Source organism: Natator depressus, chromosome 1, assembly GCF_965152275.1.
Source record: "Natator depressus isolate rNatDep1 chromosome 1, rNatDep2.hap1, whole genome shotgun sequence".
Taxonomy (NCBI): Eukaryota; Metazoa; Chordata; order Testudines; family Cheloniidae; genus Natator; species Natator depressus.
The window spans coordinates 192945459-192967755 of record NC_134234.1 but is presented as its reverse complement, the minus strand read 5'-3'; the positions used below and the strand labels follow the sequence as shown (position 1 = coordinate 192967755).

Sequence of the window (22297 nt, the reverse complement as noted above, 5' to 3'; positions counted from 1 at the left end):
AGCCGGTTACACTGCTTCTTGCCAGCTAAGAGATCCTGTACCTGGGGTAATTCTGCAGTGGCCAGTTAGGACCATTTCTAACACTTTTTGATCCTGTCCTATGATAGTTCCTTCTTATTCGCTCACCTTCACGCTTTCATCTCTGAGTCCCTCAGTCTTCTGGGTCAAGATTTTAAAAAGTCAGAGCCTAAGTTAGTTGCCTAAATCCATTCTTAGCCACTCTTGAAAATTTTTACCCCATGGCACCTTAATTAGTGGTTTGATTTCAAAAGTGCTGCTCACCCAGCAGCTCTCAATGAAGTTTAATTGGAGCTGCTGTGCACTCAGCATTTTTTTTTTTTAAATCATGCCACTTAGGTGCCTAAATAAGAAGCCTAATTTAAAATGAGTGTTGGGTTTGGGTGGGTGGGTTGGCTGGCTTTTTACTATTGGCCCTGTTCTTTGTCTCCTTTTTTCCTGCTTCATTATAACCTGAGCGACCTCATCTGCTTATTTTATAGGATCTATTATCTCCCTGCTGACATCTGATTAACTTTGATATAATCTTGATGTCCTACACCAGATCCAACTCAAAATCGAAGTCAGAGATCCTCCATCTTTTCCCACCAACCCTTTTCCTCTTCCCCCTTCTCTATAAGCATCTATCCCAGCCTATCGTTGGAATCCTTTTTGGTGTCACTTCTGAATCCACTCTCCTTCTTCCCACTCTCACAGTCCACTGCTAAATTATTTTGGTTCTCTTCCCATTACTACTTAAAAATCCAACCCTTCTTTACTGTCCACATAGCTAAAATACTTGTTCCCACCTTGATTATTTGCAACCTCTTTGAAGAGACTCCAGGAGGAAAAACTCATTCTAGTCTATCCAAAAATGCAGCAACCAAGATAATTTTTTACTGCTATTCTGAAGAGGTCAATCTTTTTCCAGTCCTGGCACTGTCTTCCTCATCAAATCTAAGATTCTTCCTCACTTTCAACTTCTATACAATTCTGCCACTGCCTACTTCTTTGCTCTTACGTTTTACTACTTCCCCACCCATGCTCCCTCCTTTCATAAAGTCTCTTCCGTTTTTTAGGAATGTATTCCCTACCTTAGTGTCCCCTCCTCTCTCTATTCAGATCACTTCATACTTGTGGAGCATACCAGTGCTAACCTATACCTGCAAAAGTGTGTCCACTCTTCATAGGCCAGATTCTGCCACCCTTAGTAACTTCTGCTTCAGGTACTTTTCAGAGTTAACCTCATCTGAAATGAGTGGTTGTCTCATGGAGTAAGACCTATTCACCATTAATATGTGTGGCTGAATCTGTCCTAAATGTAGTATATTATATAGCATATAACCATAATAGAGAGTCACTGTAAAAGAAAATGATTCTCTGGATCACTCAGTGAATTCATTGTGTATGAGTGAGTGTCTATTTACATTAGAAATTCTTTGGAACAGAGGCCTACTCTTCCTTTGTCATGTCTATTCCAAAACACATTGTTAGTAGTTAAAAAATAACTAATGCCTGTGGGGTCCAGCATTACTGGCAAATAGGATGGGAGACATATTGTGGTTACATTAAAAGTTACAATAAGAACACTTAAACTGTCAGCATTTCTGTTACACATTGTCAAGCTGAAGAGGTAATCATAAGAACTCAAGAAGAGGAACAAGTTATGGAACAAGTTATGGAACTACTAGTTCACCTGTAACCTGCCCCAGTTGTGTGTGTTGAATAGCGCATGCTATTGGCAAGTCTTGTGCAGAATATGGGAAAGGAAACCAAGGGATTCAACAATATGGCAAATGTCAAATATCTTTTAGCTATTTGGGGGCTTCAGGTCACTTGCAGCATACAGCAAGCCATAGCTGACTTACCTGATATCTGAAAGTGGGGTGGGGAAGGGAAAGAAGCTGCTGCTCTTATTAGTAAAGCTGCCTTTGGCTAACTGAAACTTGTCCCTTTCTACTGCAATATTTTGTGTCCAAAGAATATTTTATGTGGCATGCTGGAAACAGTATAATTTGCTAGCTGTTTTAACATTACTGTAGTGGCTTTTTTCAGGTCACTTTTGTTAAAGTTTCTCAACATTTTCCTCTACATTCATTTTTCAGAGCTTTAAAGCACTCTTGTTCCCAACGAGGATACTGAGCAACTAAATGACCTGTAAAACACTTGGGAAGACATGATGGTTCTGGCTCATTTTTTATCTCTGTCAAGGTTCCTCCCCCACTCTGAACTCTAGGGTACAGATGTGGGGACCTGCATGAAAAACCTCCTAAGCTTATCTTTACCAGCTTAGGTCAAAACTTCCCCAAGGTACAAAATATTCCACCCTTTTGTCCTTGGATTGGCCGCTACCACCACCAAACAAATACTGGTTACTGGGGAAGAGCTGTTTGGACACGTCTTTCCCCCCAAAATACTTCCCAAAACCTTGCACCCCACTTCCTGGACAAGGTTTGGTAAAAAGCCTCACCAATTTGCCTAGGTGACTACAGACCCAGACCCTTGGATCTTAAGAACAATGAACAATCCTCCCAACACTTGCACCCTCCCTTTCCTGGGAAATGTTGGATAAAAAGCCTCACCAATTTGCATGGGTGACCACAGACCCAAACCCCTGGATCTGAGAACAATGAAAAAGCATTCAGTTTTCTTACAAGAAGACTTTTAATAAAAATAGAAGTAATTAGAAATAAGAAATCCCCCCTGTAAAATCAGGATGGTAAATACCTTACAGGGTAATTAGATTCAAAACATAGAGAACCCCTCTAGGCAAAAACCTTAAGTTACAAAAAAGATACACAGACAGAAATAGTTATTCTATTCAGCACAATTCTTTTCTCAGCCATTTAAAGAAATCATAATCTAACACATACCTAGCTAGATTACTTACTAAAAGTTCTAAGGCTTCATTCCTGGTCTATCTCCGGCAAAGACAAAATGTAGACAGACACACAAAACCTTTGTTTCTCTCCCTCCTCCCAGCTTTTGAAAGTATCTTGTCTCCTCATTGGTCATTTTGGTCAGGTGCCAGCGAGGTTACCTTTAGCTTCTTAACCCTTTACAGGTGAGAGGAGATTTCCTCTGGCCAGGAGGGATTTTAAAGGGGTTTACCCTTCCCTTTCTATTTATGACACGCCCCCCAAATCTCAGCTAGGGTGAAACACTGGCTGGGATTTCTTCCTGGAGCTCTAGGAAAACAGAGTTAATAAGACACATGCATCTCTAAATATGCTACCAAGTACATAAAGACTAACAATATTTTCCACATCTCAAGGACGATTTTAACCAGTTGAGTCTGGGAAACTTTCACGTGAGAGTGCATCAGCCACTTTGTTAGAAGCTCCTGAGATGTGTTGGATGTCGAAATCAAAATCTTGGAGAGCTAAACTCCACCGAAGAAGTTTTTTGTTATTTTCTTTGACGGTGTGAAGCCACTTCAGTGCAGCATGGTCGGTTTGCAGGTGGAAACGCCGTCCCCAAACATATGGGCGTAGCTTTTCCAGAGCGTAGACAATGGCGTAACATTCTTTTTCAGTGATTGACCAGTTGCTTTCCCTCTCAGACAGTTTTTTGCTGAGAAACACTACAGGGTGGAATTCTTGATCAGGTCCTTTCTGCATTAAAACTGCTCCCACACCACGCTCGGACGCATCTGTGGTTACTAGGAACGGTTTGTCAAAGTCTGGGGCCCTTAGTACAGGGTCAGACATGAGTGTCGCTTTAAGCTTGTTAAAGGCCTTCTGACACTTTTCGGTCCACTGCACAGCATTTGGCTGTTTCTTTTTGGTTAGGTCTGTCAGTGGGGCGGCGATTTGGCTGTAGTGCGGTACAAATCGTCTGTAATAACCGGCCAAGCCTAAAAAGGATTGAACCTGTTTCTTTGACTTTGGGACAGGCCACTTTTGGATAGCATCCACTTTGGCCTGTAGGGGGCTGATAGTTCCTTGACCCACCTGGTGTCCAAGGTAAGTCACTTTGTTTAGGCCTATTTGACACTTCTTAGCCTTAACAGTTAGTCCTGCCTCCCTTATGCGCTCAAGGACTTTTTGTAGATGTTCCAGGTGGTCTGCCCAGGAATCCGAAAATATGGCCACATCATCAAGGTAGGCGACTGCATATTCTCCTAATCCCGCTAGGAGACCATCTACAAGTCTTTGGAAGGTGGCGGGTGCATTTCGCAGCCCGAAAGGGAGTACATTAAATTCATACAGCCCGAGATGTGTGGTGAAGGCTGACCTTTCCTTGGCAGATTCATCTAGCGGTACCTGCCAGTACCCCTTGGTTAAGTCCAAGGTAGAGATGAACTGGGCCCGTCCCAGTTTCTCTAATAGTTCATCTGTGCGTGGCATTGGATAGTTGTCTGGGCGAGTTACAGCATTTAGCTTACGGTAGTCCACGCAAAAACGTATTTCCCCATCTGGTTTGGGAACTAGAACCACTGGAGATGCCCATGCACTTTCAGAGGGGCGGATTACACCCATCTGTAACATATCCCGGATCTCCCGTTCTATAGCAGTTCTAGCTTGAGGAGACACCCGGTAAGGTTGGACTCTAATTGGGCGAGCATTACCTGTGTCAATGGAGTGATATGCCCGTTCAGTCAGTCCTGGGGTGGCTGAGAACGTTGGCGCGTAGCTAGTGCACAGCTCCTGGATCTGCTGTCGCTGCATACGCCCAAGGGTCATGGAGAGGTTCACCTCTTCCACACCACCAGCACATTTCCCTTCATAGTAGACACCTTCAGGCCACTCAGCGTCGTCTCCTCCCTGGGCTGTAAACTGACAAACCTTTAATTCTCTGGAATAAAAGGGCTTTAGAGAATTAATATGGTACACCTTAGGCTTTCGGTTGGAGGTGGGGAATGCTATGAGATAATTAACAGCTCCCAGGCGCTCCTGGACCGTGAACGGCCCTTCCCACGATGCTTCCATTTTATGGGCCTGGAGCGCCTTTAAGACCATGACCTGGTCCCCTACTTTGAAGGAACGCTCTCTGGCATGTTTATCATACCAGGCTTTTTGCTCTTTTTGAGGATCCTGTAAGTTTTCTTTAGCAAGGGCTAAAGAGGTTCGGAGGGTGTTTTGTAGGTTGGTTACAAAGTCCAGAATGTTAGTTCCTGGTGAAGCTGTAAATCCCTCCCATTGCTGCTTCACCAACTGCAATGGCCCCTTAACCTCACGGCCATATACAAGTTCAAATGGGGAAAACCCTAAACTGGGGTGTGGTACAGCTCTGTAGGCAAAGAGCAACTGCTGCAACACTAGGTCCCAATCATTGGAGTGCTCATTTACGAATTTACGTATCATGGCCCCCAAAGTTCCATTAAACTTCTCCACCATGCCATTTGTTTGATGGTGGTAAGGAGTGGCAACCAAGTGATTTACCCCATGAGCTTCCCAAAGGTTTTTCATAGTTCCTGCCAGGAAATTAGTCCCTGCATCTGTGAGGATGTCGGAGGGCCAACCTACCCTGGCAAAAATGTCTGCTAGTGCCTGGCACACACTTTTAGCCCTGGTGTTGCTTAGAGCTACTGCTTCCGGCCATCGGGTGGCAAAATCCATGAAAGTCAGTATGTACTGCTTTCCTCTGGGTGTCTTTTTCAGAAAAGGACCCAGAATATCCACAGCTACTCGCTGAAATGGAACTTCAATGATGGGGAGTGGCTGGAGAGGGGCTTTGACCTGGTCTTGGGGCTTTCCCACTCTTTGGCACACCTCACAAGACTGGACATAGGTAGAAACATCCTTGCCCATTCCCTCCCAGTGGAATGACCCCCCCAAACGGTCTTTGGTCCTGTTCACCCCAGCATGGCCACTAGGGTGATCATGGGCTAAGCTCAAGAGCTTGGCCCGGTATTTAGTTGGAACTACCAACTGTCTCTGAGGATGCCAGTCTTCCTGGTGTCCACCAGAAAGAGTTTCCTTGTATAAAAGTCCTCTTTCTACAACAAACCTGGATCGATTAGAAGAGCTGAGAGGCGGTGGGTTGCTCCGTGCCGCCGTCCAAGCTCTCTGGAGGCTTTCATCTGCTTCCTGTTCGGTCTGGAACTGTTCCCTTGATGCTGGAGACATCAGTTCCTCATTGGATTGTGGACCTAGGCTTGGTCCCTCTGGAAGTGATATAGGGGATGGAGCTGTTTCTGTTGACTGTGAACCGCTCTCCGCTGGTGCACTATGTTGGGATTCAGGCTCCGGCTGAGCCTCTTGTGTAGGGTTATCGGCTGCTACCAGTTCAGGGTCGGTGGGGCCCTCTGGTGTTGAGGTTGCAAGTACTGGATTCAGTGCTGGCAATGGGTCTGGTGTTGGTTGTTCGGCTGGTTCCGGTTCTGGGACTGGTTCCGTCTGGGTCTCTGGGACTGGATCCACTACTGCTGTTGCAGGCATTGGTCTGGGGTCCGGGTCCATCACCTCTGACCGGGTCCTGATAGAAGTTTCCGGAACAGAGCTAGGCCTCACGGCTTGTTTAGCCTGGCTGCGGGTGACTGTTCCCACCCTCTTGGCCTGCTTCACATGATTGGCCAAGTCTTCCCCCAACAGCATGGGGATGGGATAATCATCATAGACTGCAAAAGTCCACGTTCCTGACCAGCCCTTGTACTGGACAGGCAACTTGGCTGTAGGCAAATCGAAAGAGTTGGACTTGAAGGGTTGAATTGTCACTTGGATCTCTGGGTTGATTAACTTGGGGTCCACTAAGGAAGCATGGATAGCTGACACTTGTGCTCCGGTGTCCCTCCACGCGGTGACCTTCTTCCCGCCCACACTCACAGTTTCCCTCCGCTCCAAGGGTATCTGGGAGGTATCTGGGCCTGTGGACCTCTGGTGCGATTCCGGTGCAATGAACTGTAATCTGTTGGGGTTCTTGGGGCAGTTGGCCTTTACATGCCCCAGCTCGTTACATTTAAAACATCGTCCAGCTGACGGGTCACTGGGGCGAGGAGGGTTGCTGGAGAACGGGGTGGTGGGACGATAAGGGGTCTGGAGGGTTCTTTGGGAGGTAGGTGGGGCTTTGGGCGGCCCCCGGTAATAGGGTGTGGCCTGGGGTTGTCCCTTCTGCTCTCCGCTCCAACTGCGACCAGTTTTTTTCTTCTCTGCCACCTCCACCCATCTGGCTCCAATCTCTCCTGCCTCGATTACAGTTTTGGGCTTCCCATCTAGGATGTACCTTTCTATTTCTTCAGGAACACCCTCTAAGAATTGTTCCATTTGCATTAGGAAGGGCAAATTTACTGGAGATTCAACACTTGCTCCGGATATCCAGGCATCCCAATGTTTCACAATGTGGTAGGCATGTCGGGTAAATGACACGTCTGGTTTCCACCTTAGGGCTCTGAACCTCCGACGAGACTGCTCGGGTGTTATCCCCATTCTGACTCTTGCCTTGGATTTAAACAGTTCATACTTGTTCATGTGTTCTTTAGGCATTTCAGCTGCCACCTCAGCTAAGGGTCCACTGAGCTGCGGCCTCAGCTCTACCATGTATTGGTCAGTAGAGATGTTGTACCCAAGGCAGGCCCTTTCGAAGTTTTCTAAGAAGGCCTCAGTATCATCACCTGCCTTGTAGGTGGGGAACTTTCTGGGATGGGGAGTGGTACCTGGAGAAGGATTGCTAGGGTTTGTTGGTATATTCTGCTGAGCCTTTACCTTCTCCATCTCCAGTGCATGCTTCCTCTCTTTTTCCTTCTCCTCCTCCACATGCTTCCTCTCTTTTTCCTTCTCCTCCTCCACATGCTTCCTCTCTTTTTCCTTCTCCTCCTCCACATGCTTCCTTGCCTCCATTTCCCTCCTGTGGGCAGCCTCCTGTACCTCCTTTTCCAGCTGCATGAGTTCTATCTGTCTTTCATGTTCCTTTTGTTTTTCCTCAGCCTGAAATCTGGCTAATTCCATCTTTTGTTGTGCTGTGGATTCTGTCATCCTAACCTCTCTGTTTTTAACTAACTTTACACCCAAAGTTTAGAAATAAACTAACAAAACTTGGCTGTAAAATTTTGCTGTGCTGGAATAGAATACCTATTCTCTGATAGTGATTGTCAGCCTACAGAAAAAGACAATTCCCTTGTCGATGCTCTGGGCCCAAATCAAAGCAAAAAACTTCCAACTACTTGGAAACCTGTTTACCCAGCCCAAAGAAAAAACAAGTTTCCTTTTTAAACTTGTGCTCCTTGTAAAAACTCAAAATCCAAAAAAAAAAACCTTGCCACTTTTGTCTCCAGGCAAATGGGTAGAACACCCCCCCTTCTATTTACTTTTAGGGGAAAAAAAACTCTGGGTTGGAAGACTGTGAATTTCCCTGCAGGAGTTAAGTACCCTGCCTCCAGGCAAAGAAAACCTGCAATTCACAAAGATAATCCCCTTTTGTCTCTGCTTGGCCACAAAGCAGAGAAAAACAAGCTGCTTTCAGTTTCAGCAGCTTCTGGACTTCCTTTTTTTTTAAAATCTGTATTTCTAGTTCAAAAAAATCTCAACTGGATCTCAAAATGATTTCAGGTTAATCCCACCACTATGCCACCATGTCAAGGTTCCTCCCCCACTCTGAACTCTAGGGTACAGATGTGGGGACCTGCATGAAAAACCTCCTAAGCTTATCTTTACCAGCTTAGGTCAAAACTTCCCCAAGGTACAAAATATTCCACCCTTTTGTCCTTGGATTGGCCGCTACCACCACCAAACAAATACTGGTTACTGGGGAAGAGCTGTTTGGACACGTCTTTCCCCCCAAAATACTTCCCAAAACCTTGCACCCCACTTCCTGGACAAGGTTTGGTAAAAAGCCTCACCAATTTGCCTAGGTGACTACAGACCCAGACCCTTGGATCTTAAGAACAATGAACAATCCTCCCAACACTTGCACCCTCCCTTTCCTGGGAAATGTTGGATAAAAAGCCTCACCAATTTGCATGGGTGACCACAGACCCAAACCCCTGGATCTGAGAACAATGAAAAAGCATTCAGTTTTCTTACAAGAAGACTTTTAATAAAAATAGAAGTAATTAGAAATAAGAAATCCCCCCTGTAAAATCAGGATGGTAAATACCTTACAGGGTAATTAGATTCAAAACATAGAGAACCCCTCTAGGCAAAAACCTTAAGTTACAAAAAAGATACACAGACAGAAATAGTTATTCTATTCAGCACAATTCTTTTCTCAGCCATTTAAAGAAATCATAATCTAACACATACCTAGCTAGATTACTTACTAAAAGTTCTAAGGCTTCATTCCTGGTCTATCTCCGGCAAAGACAAAATGTAGACAGACACACAAAACCTTTGTTTCTCTCCCTCCTCCCAGCTTTTGAAAGTATCTTGTCTCCTCATTGGTCATTTTGGTCAGGTGCCAGCGACCAGGGTTAGCTTCTTAACCCTTTACAGGTGAGAGGAGATTTCCTCTGGCCAGGAGGGATTTTAAAGGGGTTTACCCTTCCCTTTCTATTTATGACAATCTCCTTCTATGCAGCTAAAGCAAAAGCACAAATGCTACAATAAGCTTCCACTGGTTTGTTTGGAGATATGAAATGTGACTGTGTATAAGATTGTACAAATGCAGTGCCATCTGTGGGCGCAAGTCATGGGCATAATAGTTGTAGACTTCCTTTGGATTCAATGGACCTTGCTTTCATTTACACTGGTGCAATCAGGAGTAATTCCACCAGAGCCACTGTAGATACACCAGTGTAAACCTATTGTGACTAAGAGCAGAGCCCATTGTTTCATTACTACCTCTTTTGAAGTATACATAAAGTAAGGTTGTCCGAAGAAGTCTTTTTAAGATGCACATTTCGGGGAACACGTGTTGTCTCGGCTCATGGAGTAGAGCCAATTGCCCTGATGTTGGATATGCCATCAGAGGGTTCAAAACAGAACAGTTCTGCAGAACTTCAGGGAGCTTTATCCAGATTATCAGAGGCTCTCCGCACAGGAACAAAGGGAGCTTTCAGAATTGCCTTATTACGGGCCATGGATCCAATTCAGTAGGCTGTTATGGCAAACTTGTTCCAGTCTCCTGGTGGGAAGCTACCCTAATGCCAGCAGATCCAGCTGTTGAAAGATTTAACTTGTTCTGGGACATGTACCAGTGGCATAGTGCCCCTGTAGTGGCTCCTCCAACAACTCTCTCACAGCCCTGGATATAGAGGGTGTGACTGGGGGAAAGAGGGTGTGATTAGGCATCCTTTTGCCCCAGAGATGTTCAACTCCTTGGATTATCACGGGGAGCACCTGGCAACCCTGAGGCCACTCCAAACTCTGACAGTGATTGGGTTGGCACAGAACCATTCCCAGGATTGGGAAGAAGGGGCACAAATGGCTCCTTTGTGTTGTCGTCATCCAAGGTGGTGCTTGTGATGGGATCCCTGGGGTACAACCTGGAACTGTGGGACCATTGCGCCCCTCCCCCAACTCCCCAGCCTGGGCTGTATCTCTCAATGCTATGCCACTGATGAAACAGCAAACCCCTCCAGGCACTATGATCACTCCGCCATCAGCAGGTGGAGACCCACTCCCAGCTAAATCACATGAAGGCTCTCCAAGCCACTCATGAATTATAGCGAGAGGCACCAGCCAATCACCCCAGAAATATACCATCTTGCACTGCTCAGGACTCCATTGGACAGTGCAATCTCATTAATTAGTGCACCACTCCAACAAAGGGTAGTGGACATGCCAGAGCCCTTGTTAACCTGATCTGAGATTCTCTAAGCACTTCAGCCAAAAACACAATTTTAGATAAAATATAAAACAGATTACCTACAGAAAGATAGAACCATTAAAGTTGGTTACAGAAATAAAAAATAAAAATGCAGTCTAACTTCTACAGACTAAGCAAGAGTTGAATCAAGCAGTTTCTCACACTAATAGATATTACAGGCAGCTCACAGTTCTTATTACACAGGCTGGATTCCCTTCCCAGCTTGGGACCAGTCTTCCTATTTCAAAGTCTTTTTTCTACCAAACGATCTTCCAAGTGTTGAGATGGGGAAGGAGAGAGGCCAAATGGTGATGTCATTGACCCTCACTTATAATTTCTCTCCAGGTTCTAGAAAGATCCTTGCTGTGACATTGGGGTTAGGCAGTCCCCATTGCATACGTGTCCTCTCTGAGGAGTCTCTGGGAGGGCCACTGGAAAGGGGATTCTCGTTAATGGGCCATCAACACCCATCTGGCCAGTGTTTAGTGGATCCCAACTTCACAACATATTTCATTAACACACACACACAAAGCAAAACTTCATAACTTCAGATACAATGGTGGTATATACAATTCAACAGGATATTAATGTTCAACAGATTGAGACTTTTTAAATGATACCTCACAAGGCATACTCTGTACAAACATATCCTATCGCAGTGGTGAATATGGGGGTTCCAGGATGCTATTCTGAGGTACGTAGTGTCACAGTGGTGCCCAGCACTTCCTGGTCAGAGCTGAGACTCTTCAGCAAAGGAGAGTTGCAGCTTCCTTCCTAAAAATTCTGACCTTGTTTGAACCGCTGGTGTCCCGTCTGGGGTTCTCACATACTTGGTGATTACTGGCTCTTCATATTGTAACTCATTCTTCCTAAATAATTGGCTGGGATATCAAAAAATGTCAGATGACTAAACCACAACTTCAAGCATATAGTGCAAATTATATTTTAATTTGTGAGAACCAAAGTCAGTTAAAGTCAATGGGAAAACGCCTATTTACTTCAATTAGCTTCAGATCCAGCCCACAGAAAATTGTATAGGGATCTAGATTCTTGGTCCTCATTAAATCCTCAGCAGGTGTGGGCTTAAAAAAGCCCCTTTTCCAGATGCACTAGATTTCAGAAAATCTGTAGAAAGTTTGACTGTTGAAAGAAAGTTACTGGTGCAAATATGGTGAGTCAAATGGTTGCACCCAGGCACAAGCTATGATATTGCCAGGTAGTTCAGTTTCTGGCACGCAGCTTAATTCAATGTTGGTATCTTCTCTCCTGATCACTTACATTTTCCCCTTAGCTTGCCAACAAATCTAAGAATAAATGGTATCTGCTGCTCAGAAAATAATTATCCTCAGAGCATCATTAATTGCCAGAAATATCCAGCAAACATGGAAGGTAAAAGAACAAAGTGGGATTGCTCTTTGACTAAATCACTCAGCTTGTTATATTAGTCTCAAGGGAGCCTCTTTTCTATGTACTTTCCTTAGAAGTAGTCTGGTCAGTGTTCCGAGTCATTTATGTTTAAAATGCTCTCTCCTTTCCATCTCAATCAACAAAAATCTGGTTTTTGTCCTGGCCAATATATGCTGTTCCTTGCAGACCTCCTTGACACCCATCTGAGCCCCTTCAGTCCACCCCACATAATGACATTAAATCATCACTCCCTTCCTGAAACACCAGTAGTGGGTGGCTATCTCTTGTCATCTGTGTCAGGTGTAAGCTCCTCATCCTTATGTTCAAGGCTCAGTATAACAGCACATCTGTTTTCATCTATTTCTCCTTCTCTTTTATGCCATGCGTAGGAAAGTTGGATGAAAATTTCACCTTTTGCCAACAGAAAATCAGGTTTTCAACAAAATCGGACACGTTCCATGATTTTTTATCATTTCATCAGAAAATAGAAAACCCAACAAACACAAATTTGGGGGCAAAAACTTCATTTTTGACAGTTGAATTTTTTTTTTTGCTTTCATTGGCATTTCTCTCCCTCCCCGCTTCCCCATGGAAAATGTCAACCCGGTCTAATGAATATCGCAGTAACTTTAACTACTCATTCAGTATCCTTCATCTTCAGACTTTTTCATGCTTCCCTTTTACCTGCTGCACCCTCCCTTTTCACAAGCAATGCTACATGGCTATGTGATTATTCCATCTTCTTTTCTTCTGCTGCTTTGTCTAATCTAATGGTCCATTGTTTAAGTGTAAATTCCTCAAGGCACGGACTGTGTTTTTCCTCCATTGCGCACATTGCAGAGGCATATTGCTGGTCCTCCACAAATAAGTAAATGAAATACAGCTAGGTGCTATCGTGAGTCATATGAGGATTGTAAATAATGTTGTATTTGGTATCCAGATTCTTTTGATTCTACACTGCCCTCTATGCTGTGTGTAGGCATGAAGAGGTATGGTGTAACAGCCATAAGAGTGGCTCTCTGCCACCTAAGGTTTCCCCTTGCCTAGGTAAACCAGATATAGGCTTGCTTTCCTCCACTGGAGCTGTGTAAAGCTGCTGGGGAGCACAGGAAATTCTGTCCTAAAGAATGCAATATATCAAAACACATGAACACACATATATGGAGTCAATATTATGCCTTGAAAATGCCTTCTAAATATGCATTTAACCACAAAACCAGAACAACTCTTTTAGGGAAATAACCCTCTTAGGGAAATTAACATCCTGTAACAAATTTATTTTCAAGAAATTAAAATAAATAAATTAATTTAAAAGTCAATTAAATGCAAATACAGTAGAACCATGTTAATTTGCACTAATGACTGGGAGACCCATTACAAATTACTGAGTTTTCTGAATTAGCAAGTGGATAAGCCCTAGAATAATGCGTCACAAAATGTTCTCTTTTGTTTTTCAGTCGCAGTGCAGCTGTAATTATGATATGCTATAGTAATGAAGAGGTCACCCATAAAAGCATTTTTAACGGTCTTAGATAACTAGGGCCCCAATTCTGTATTTAAAACCATGTAGTTCTCAAGGTAGAACCAAGGGTAATATAAAGTTTCTGCAGTGTTTTTTAGTATTCCTTATACTAAATATAAGAGTACTGGAAATGCTGAGGTGTGAGTATTGATCCCAAGGCAAAACTGGCAAGCTTTTAAAGGACGAGCACTGTAAATACTGTAGAAGCAAAAAACTCTTTGCTAAATGAGACATCTCTATTGAGCTGTGTACTTAGGGGCCATTACCACTGTGGCATCTGAGCACTTCATGATCATTGATTAATTTTATCCTTACCTCCCATTTTACATATGGGGAATAGTGACACAGAGTAGATTAAGTGACTTGCCCAAGGTCTGTTGCTGAAGTGGGAATTGACCTGAGTCCTGATTCAGTGCCGTATCCATTAGATCAGCTTTTCACCCACTACAGCATAAGCTTACATCTGTGCTGAGGGGTTAGGAGCAATCTTTATTTGTGATCAAATAAAAAATACAGTTTTAGGACACGTACAGCAAAGTTCCACTGTAACAGCAGTTTCGACTGTGTTTATGGGTGGTGGCAACCACCCAAAGATGGGAATTTTAAAGATAAACCACAATCTCCATCCTCACTATGCATTTGTGATCTGTCAAATTGCGAGCAAGAGTCTCGTGCACAACGATCTGTGTCGCCTTCAACAGGGATCACACTGTGCCATATGTTATACAGAGTGCTGAACAAATAATTGGATGAAGCCAACCCTTCACCATTTCGATAATGTGTATGGAAAATTTTTACTTTGCAATGCAGGGGTAAGGGGAGATAAAATAATAAAACATAGTAACACAAGCAAAAATGAAATGGTATAAATTGATAGATTAAAGTTCAACCCATATTTATTCTTCCAGGTGTTCACAGAGGCACCCCATTATAAATCTTTCAGATATTAAAAGAGCCTAGGTTTCCCATTCTTGAACTCAACATGCACTATTCTTTCATCCTCTTCTTCAAAGTTACTGGTATTGTCTTTTCTCTTCTCTTTAGCCATGAATCGCTACCCATCAGAAGAATCTCTAAAGCATATATTTCCCTGGTGGCCAACCCTGAGATTTGCCAGATATGACAAGATAGATGTAATGCCTTTCTCTAACAATGCCTCATTAAGTGGTTGGGAGGAACTTCCTGAACTTGGATTCTGTTAAATCAGTGCTATCAAGGTAGAAGGAGGAGAAAAAATAAATTACTATGATTTCAAAATATAAATGAAACTAAAGAAATAAAGTTAGAACAGGGGTTCTCAACTTGGGGGTTGCCAACAGGTGTCGGGGTGAGGGGGGTGTTGTAATAACCTTCATGCCTTTCCCACACTGCTAAATGGAAAGGGCTACTGGCTATATTCAAAAGTGGGGAAGGTGGAGTCATAGTATGGAAAAGGGGTGCCCCAGTATTAACGGCTGGAAGCTGCTGTTGTCAATCAGTCTGCTTTTTTACTCTTTCTTAATCATCCAATATTCCCAGGGAAGTTGTCTGCTCCACTACCTACTCAGAGCCCCAAATGCTAGAAATGATGGAAGGGACCCAAAACATATTGTTCCTAATCCCGCATTGTTATCTATGCAGGCAGACTGCTGCACTGGCATTGCAGGATTAGTGCCATAGTCCATTCTACTGCCAGTACAGGACTGTTCACCGTTATATTCTGCATTTCTTTGTGCAGTCTGGCTTTAGGTACATCAAGCAATGAGGCTTCTACCATTCCCTTTGGGAAATGACACCCACAAACTAATACACCTCGCTGATATTCAGTGTAAATTGTCCTTTGTTCTGTTTCCTCTTGTTACCACTTTAGACACATGATACAGTTCCTTTCCCGCCTTAGTGTTTACAGTTATATATTTGTAGACTGTTATAATAATCTTATTCGTTAGCCTTTAGCCAAGCTATAACTATTCTAGAGCATTTTTATCTATCCTCATCAGCAAAATCACTCAAACCCCTTAATCATTTTTGTTGCTCTTCTCTGGATTCTTTCCAATGTGTTGACTTTAGTTTGGTATTAAGGTGCCCAGAACTGTACATAATACATCTTGGAATGTTAAGCTGTCCCACAAAGAAAGTAACACTGCTGAAATGCACCTCTCACTTGTCTCTTTTTTTTTTTTTTTTCTCCTTGGAGGAGATGTTTTGTCCTGATATCTGTTATGAAACAATCCTTTATTTTCTATGTCTGCATTCAACCCACTACCTTTTGACATTATGCAGTATAAGTTTCAGGTACAGTACTGTGAACTAAAGCTAGTTGAAATGCAAATAATGAATTTTTTTTCAATGAAATTGAAATGTTTGCTTTTTTTTTTTAACAGCATTGCCTGTTTTCAAAGCCACAACACAGTTAGTGTTTAAAGTATGGCTGCTTATTGCATTGTATTTGCCAAGCCTTGCAAGAGGGTTAGTTAATCCCAGGGCCACAACTATCCTTAAAGGGAGCAAGCAGTGCTGTTACACGCCGTTACACCTGTGTAAAATGGGTGTACGTGAGATCAGAATCAGGTCCATATTGTGTTTATCCTCTAGAAACAGCACACTGCCTAACTCCAGTACTACCCTGTCTTTAAACAGCACTTTACAAACCCTATTTATTTAGGGATCACCTAATTCCTAAAAGATAAAGAATATAGCTTCAGAAAATGAACTTCAGAATCAGGATTAAAATGCAAGCCCCAATCCACCAATTCATGATATTGTCTACATATACACGTCTCTCTATCAATATCCCTATTTGTTAAATGAAGTTAGTGGTGTTTACCAACCTAAGGAGGGGGTAGAGAGGTCCAGCTAAGTGGTGGTTTGCACAGATTATTGCTATTGCCATTAAGTAGAAAAGGGAAAAGAGCTCAGGAATTCCTGACTCCCACCCAATTTCAATCCAGTAAACTAATACTACCCCCAAGGGGTGCACAGAAGTGCTTTCACTTAATAAGGACATTTGCAAGTGCACGTTCTTGTGATCAAGTGCTTTTCAATTGTTTTCCATGCTCTAATGTGAAATATGCCCAATTTCTCCATTTTTTAATCATATTTTTTGGAGGTCAAAATAGTGAAAACATCGTACAAACTTTTGTGAATTTCCCCCCAAGTTTATTTTTATTACTGGCCTAAATTCTACATTTAACAAAACATCCTAATCACATAATCGTCTAATTGTAATAATGAAGAGACTTTAGACTGCTGTGGGAATAAACTTTCTGCATGCTCCTTCTCGCACTAGGTACAGAATATTTGAATGCTCTAAAATAGCTCTTTGTTTCCTGCTTCTAGACCATGGCCCTGATCCTGCAAACACTTGTGCACATGCTTAACTTTACTACCACAAATGATTTTAATGGGACTACTCACAGTTGTGAAGATAAGCACAGGTGTAGATTTTTTGCAGGATCAGGGCCCATATTTGTTAATATATCACATTAGTACTGAATGCTGTCTAGAATAATTTATTATGAGGCATTGGCAGTATGCAATGCAACACATCCTTCTCTACATTCTTTTCGGACAACATGGCTTGAATTAACTTCACAATACAGGATTACGCTCTCAGAATAATTCTTTTTCCCAGCATGGCTTTCTGTCTTTTGACTCTGGCAAATTTAAACAGCAGCAGCCCTAAAGTGGCTGTTTTGCAACTGCTGTCTGACTGCTGTAACTGTCTTCCAGCTGGTAAATACTCTTGACTTTGGTTATGTTTTCCCTCCATTCTTTCTTTTATATTTCTGAGGAGATGTATTCTGATATCTTTCATATTACTACCTGGGGCATTAGCTTTTATGCCCAAATTTAAATGTGTCTGTGGTTTGGTAGAATCCTGCCCTGCTCTACAATACCGCCAACCTCAAGCATCCAAAAATGTTAGACTGGCTTAAAAATCATGAGTTTCTGTTTTTAAATAAAGTTTAGGGGCAGGGCTTGGGTCTCTTTGTTTGCCTTCTCTTTTTATTTACTTATTTTTTTTTAACCTTTATCAGTCATGCCTTTCAAGGTTGGTTGGTTGGTTTTTTTTTTTTTTGCTTCAACTATAAGAACTAAAAATTTACCTTTTTTATTTAAATGAAAGCTCAGATTTTTCTCCAGGAGCTGGGGTTATAAGAAATCGCAGTAAAATTGTTGGCAACATTGATTTCAGATAGGAACATTTGTTATCGTCATAAATATAAAGGGAAGGGTAAACACCTTTTTAAATCCCTCCTGGCCAGAGGAAAAACCCTTTCACCTGTAAAGGGTTAAGAAGCTGGGATAACCTCACTGGCACCTGACCAAAATGACCAATGAGGAGACAAGATACTTTCAGAGCTGGATGGGGGGGGAGAAACAAGGGTTCTCTCTGTCTGTGTGATGCTTTTGCCAGGAACAGAACAGGAATGGAGTCTTAGAACTTAGTAAGTAATCTAGCTAGATATGCATTAGATTCTGTTTTGTTTAAATGGCTGAGAAAATAAGCTGTGCTGAATGGAATGTATATTTTTGAAACTTAAGGATTTGCCTAGAGGGATTCTCTGTTTTGAATCTGATTACCCTGTAAGGTATTTACCATCCTGATTTTACAGAGGTGATTCTTTTTCTTCAATTAAAATTCTTCTTTTAAGAACCTGATTGCTTTTTCATTGTTAAGATCCAAGGGTTTGGGTCTGTGTTCACCTATGCAAATTGGTGAGGATTTTTATCAAGCCTTCCCCAGGAAAGGGGGTGTAGGGTTTGGGAGGATTTGGGGTGGAAAGACATTTCCAAGTGGGCTCTTTCCCAGTTATATATTTGTTAGACGCTTGGTGGTGGCAGCAATAAAGTCCAAGGGCAAAAGGTAAAATAGTTTTTACCTTGGGGAAGTTTTAACCTGAGCTGGTAAAAATAAGCTTAGGGGGTTGTCATGCAGGTCCCCACATCTGTACCCTAGAGTTCAGAGTAGGGAAGGAACCTTGACAGTTACGAAGGCCATTCTAGGACATGTGGGCACCAAATTCTCTAAAATGAAACTGGACTATTTTTAAATAAGGTTGAATAGTGAACAAATTGTTCACCCCTATCACCTTTCAATGACTATATCACATTTTAAATGTCAACTGAAAACATTGTTCTTTGCCTACATCTCTTTATTTCTCTTTCCCTCTGCTACTGTTTTTGTAACTGTGATCTTAGTTAACTAACTTCTGGGAACATAATTTGATGAAAGAAACTGCAAAATAATGTTCTGAATTGAATTTTCTTTAGTGTGGGACCCTGAAGAGCTCTGGCAAAGCAATATGCACAGAGCAGTAGTGGTGATGATTTTGTTACAATTAATTATTTCAGAAAAAAACCTGCTTCAGGAGAATGTTGTTTAGGCTGCAAACTGAAGCACTCGTTGAATGAACGATCCTATGGAAAAAAATGTGATTATGTAGTTGCAGACTGTACCACAATGCACATGTACATGGGGGGCTGCATTAACATTGCACAAGCAAGAATAAATCTGGTATTTCCTGACTTTGAGTGCTTGATTTTCCAACCTTAACATTTTTATCATCACACTTTGCATGTAATTTACCGTGCCCCCACCCCTTTTTTTAAAAAAAAAAGTGCAATAGCCACCCTAATCCTGCATCATCACCAGGGTTTGACTCCTGAACTATTAGCTCTGAAGCATAGGCATTTGCCACTTGATCTACATTAGCTAGCAAGAAGGGTTTTTTTGTTTGTTGTTTTGTTTTTTTGTTTTTTTTTAAAAAAGGGATGCCACTGGGGCCAAGAGCTGAGTTGAGGGAGGATGGCTGGGGGAGTGTGATCCAACTTTCTCTTTCCTTTCTCCAAGAGCTGGGGGACCACCTATCCCTTGTGGTATCACAGGGTGGGGAGTGTCCACTGGGTCTAGGGACAGGGTGGGAGTTTCCAGCCCAGCTCTTCCCTGAGCCCCTCCAGAGTCACAGCAGCCCCCAGCTGTTAGCAATAAAGGCATTGGCCTGGTCTTAGAATGTTAACATTCCATTATTTTGGCACGAGCAAAACTAGTGAGAAATTACTTCAGTGGTGCTACTTATGGAGGTAAAATTAAGCATGTACGTTGAATGTTTGCAGGATTGGGGCCCGAGGGTTTACAATCAATGAACCAGAACCACATATGATATAAACTGGCATAACTCCAGTGACTTCACTAGTTCTAAACCAAATTTCAGTCGCTATCTGGCCCAATGAAAGTTGAGGGCACTAAGCAGCTTGGAGAATTGAGCTGGCATTTAAGATTTACAAACCAAATTGGCAGAAAAAATAACCTTAATTTGATTAAATTTGTATCTTCAGTCTCTAGGGCAAACAGGATTTTGAGGAAACTTTGGCTGAAAGACAAGTCTGAGATTAGGACAAAATATGCTCTTTAAGCTTTTTAAAATTTAATGTAAAAAGGGAAACAAACCCATTTTAAAAAAAAGTTTGAAAGGGCTTGTACAAAGTTGTTGCATAGAGATTAAGCCTTGTGTGTGAGAAGGAACCTAGTGGTTCATTTATTCTTCTAATACGGTGGTTCTCAACCTATATGCAGTCTACAATGTGTTATGTGGGCTGTAGGTTGAGAACAACAGTGCCCCCCACAGACCTCTTTGCCCAGCCTCCTCCTCTGCCCCCCTCCCCCCACAGAGTGGGGCCTGGAGTGGAGCACAAGGTGCAGGGCCAGACAGCTCGGACCCAGACCCCAGATGTTTTTTTAGCACACAGCTGGGCTGCACTATGTGCTAATTGGGCCGCAGGTTGAGAAACACTGTTCTAACAAATCCTTATTTAAACCCCTTCTTTTTAGGTGGGAATTAGAGAGCATACACCTAATCTGGGAAGTATTCTGAATTCAGTTTTAGGGAACTGAGATTTTCTATGTTGGTTTATATTCTGTCAATCATCACCAACACTGAAGATGGAATCTGATCACATGTATGATAGATAGATTGGGAACAGCGTTCCCTCTAATTTTTTTCCATCCAGGTGTGGAATGAATTTTGTTGTGTACACCAATATCAAGGTAATGTGCGGATGTGTGCCTCCAGTAGAAACAAAAAACCTAGATATAATATATATATAATTTTTCTTTTTTTAAAAGTTACCATAGGGATGATTATTCCAGCCAGGACACGTTAGACGTTTTAGAACTCACTACTCAAAGAATTTAAATTTAAGCATAAGAGAAAATTATGAAATGCATAGACCAGTCAGAAACTAAAATAACAGCACTTTGAAAGACATATACTCTCTGTAATTTTAGAGCATTGCAGGAAGTACCAAGAAGTAATAATAACAACACACAAGTACATGTTGGGAAGTGAGTGTTAGAGACTGTGTGTGTGTGTGTGTGCGCGCGCGCGCGTGCTGGCTGGCTGCTGCAAAAGTCTGAGAGACCATGTGCTGTCTCTGACAAGGGCACTTAAGCAAAGTAAGCAGTCATGGGATAAAAGGGAAGGTTCTCTCATGGATTGGTAACTGGTTAAAAGATAAGAAACAAAGGGTAGGAATAAATGGTCAGTTCTCAGAATGGAGAGAGGTAAATAGTGATGTCCCCCAGGGGTCTGTACTTGGTTCAGTCCTATTCAACATATTCATAAATGATCGGGAAGAAAAAGGCGTAAACAGTGAGGTGACAAAATTTGCAGATGATACAAAACTACTCAAGATAGTTAAGTCCCAAACAGACTGTGAAGAGCTACAAAAGGATCTCTCAAAACTGGGTGACTGAGCAACAAAAAGGCAGATGAAATTCAATGTTGATAAATGCAAAGTAATGCACATTGGAAAACATAATCCCAACTATACATATACAATGATGGAGCCTAAATTAGCTGTTACCACTCAAGAAAGGGATCTTGGAGTCATTGTGGATAGTTCTCTGACAATATCCACTCGATGTGGAACGGCTGTCAAAAATGCGAATAGAATGTTGGGGATCATTAAGAAAGGGATAGATAAGACAGAAAAGATCATACTGCCTCTATATAAATCCATGGTACACCCACATCTTGAATACTGCATGCAGATGTGGTCACCCCATCTCCAAAAAGATATATTGGAATTGGAAAAGTTTCAGAAAAGGGCAACAAAAATGGCTAGGGATATGGAACAGCTGCTGTATGAGGAGAGATTAATAGGACCGGGACTTTTCAGCCTGTAAAAGAGAGGACTAAGGGGGGATATGATAGACGTCTATAAAAATCATGACTGGTGTGGAGAAAGTAAGTAAAGAAGTGGTATTTACTCCTTCTCATAACACAAGAACTAGGGGCCACCAAATGGAATTAATAGGCATCAGGTTTAAAACAAACAAAAGGAAATATTTTTTCACACAATGCACAGTCAACCTGTGGAACTCCTTGCCAGAGGATGTTGTGAAGGCCAAGACCATGACAGGGTTCAAAAAAGAACTAGATAAGTGGGAGGAAATGTCCTTCAATGGCTATTAGCCACGAGGGGCAGGGATGGTGTCCCTAGCCTCTATTTGCCAGAAGCTGGGAATGGGCAACAGGGGATGGATCACTTGATGATTACCTGTTCTGTTCCTTCCCTCTGGGGCACTTGGCATTGGACACAATCAGAAGACAGGCTAATGGGCTAGACTGACCTTTGGTCTGACCCAGTATTGCTGTTCTTGTGGTCTTATGTTATGTTAAGTGTGGTACCTGGGGAAATATC

General features: G+C 42.5%; 1 protein-coding gene across 1 annotated transcript; it reads right to left on the bottom strand.

Annotated features, from left to right (window-relative positions):
• Window positions 1-2750: 2750 nt before the first annotated feature.
• Window positions 2751-9042, bottom strand: LOC141999514 (uncharacterized). The gene is made up of 2 exons (XM_074973045.1): window positions 5950-9042; window positions 2751-4794 (listed from the first exon to the last, which is right to left on the bottom strand). The coding sequence occupies exons 1-2, from the start codon at window positions 7908-7910 to the stop codon at window positions 3279-3281; spliced, it is 3477 nt and encodes a 1158-aa protein (XP_074829146.1). The 5' UTR covers window positions 7911-9042; the 3' UTR covers window positions 2751-3278.
• Between the last annotated feature and the right edge of the window lie 13255 nt (window positions 9043-22297).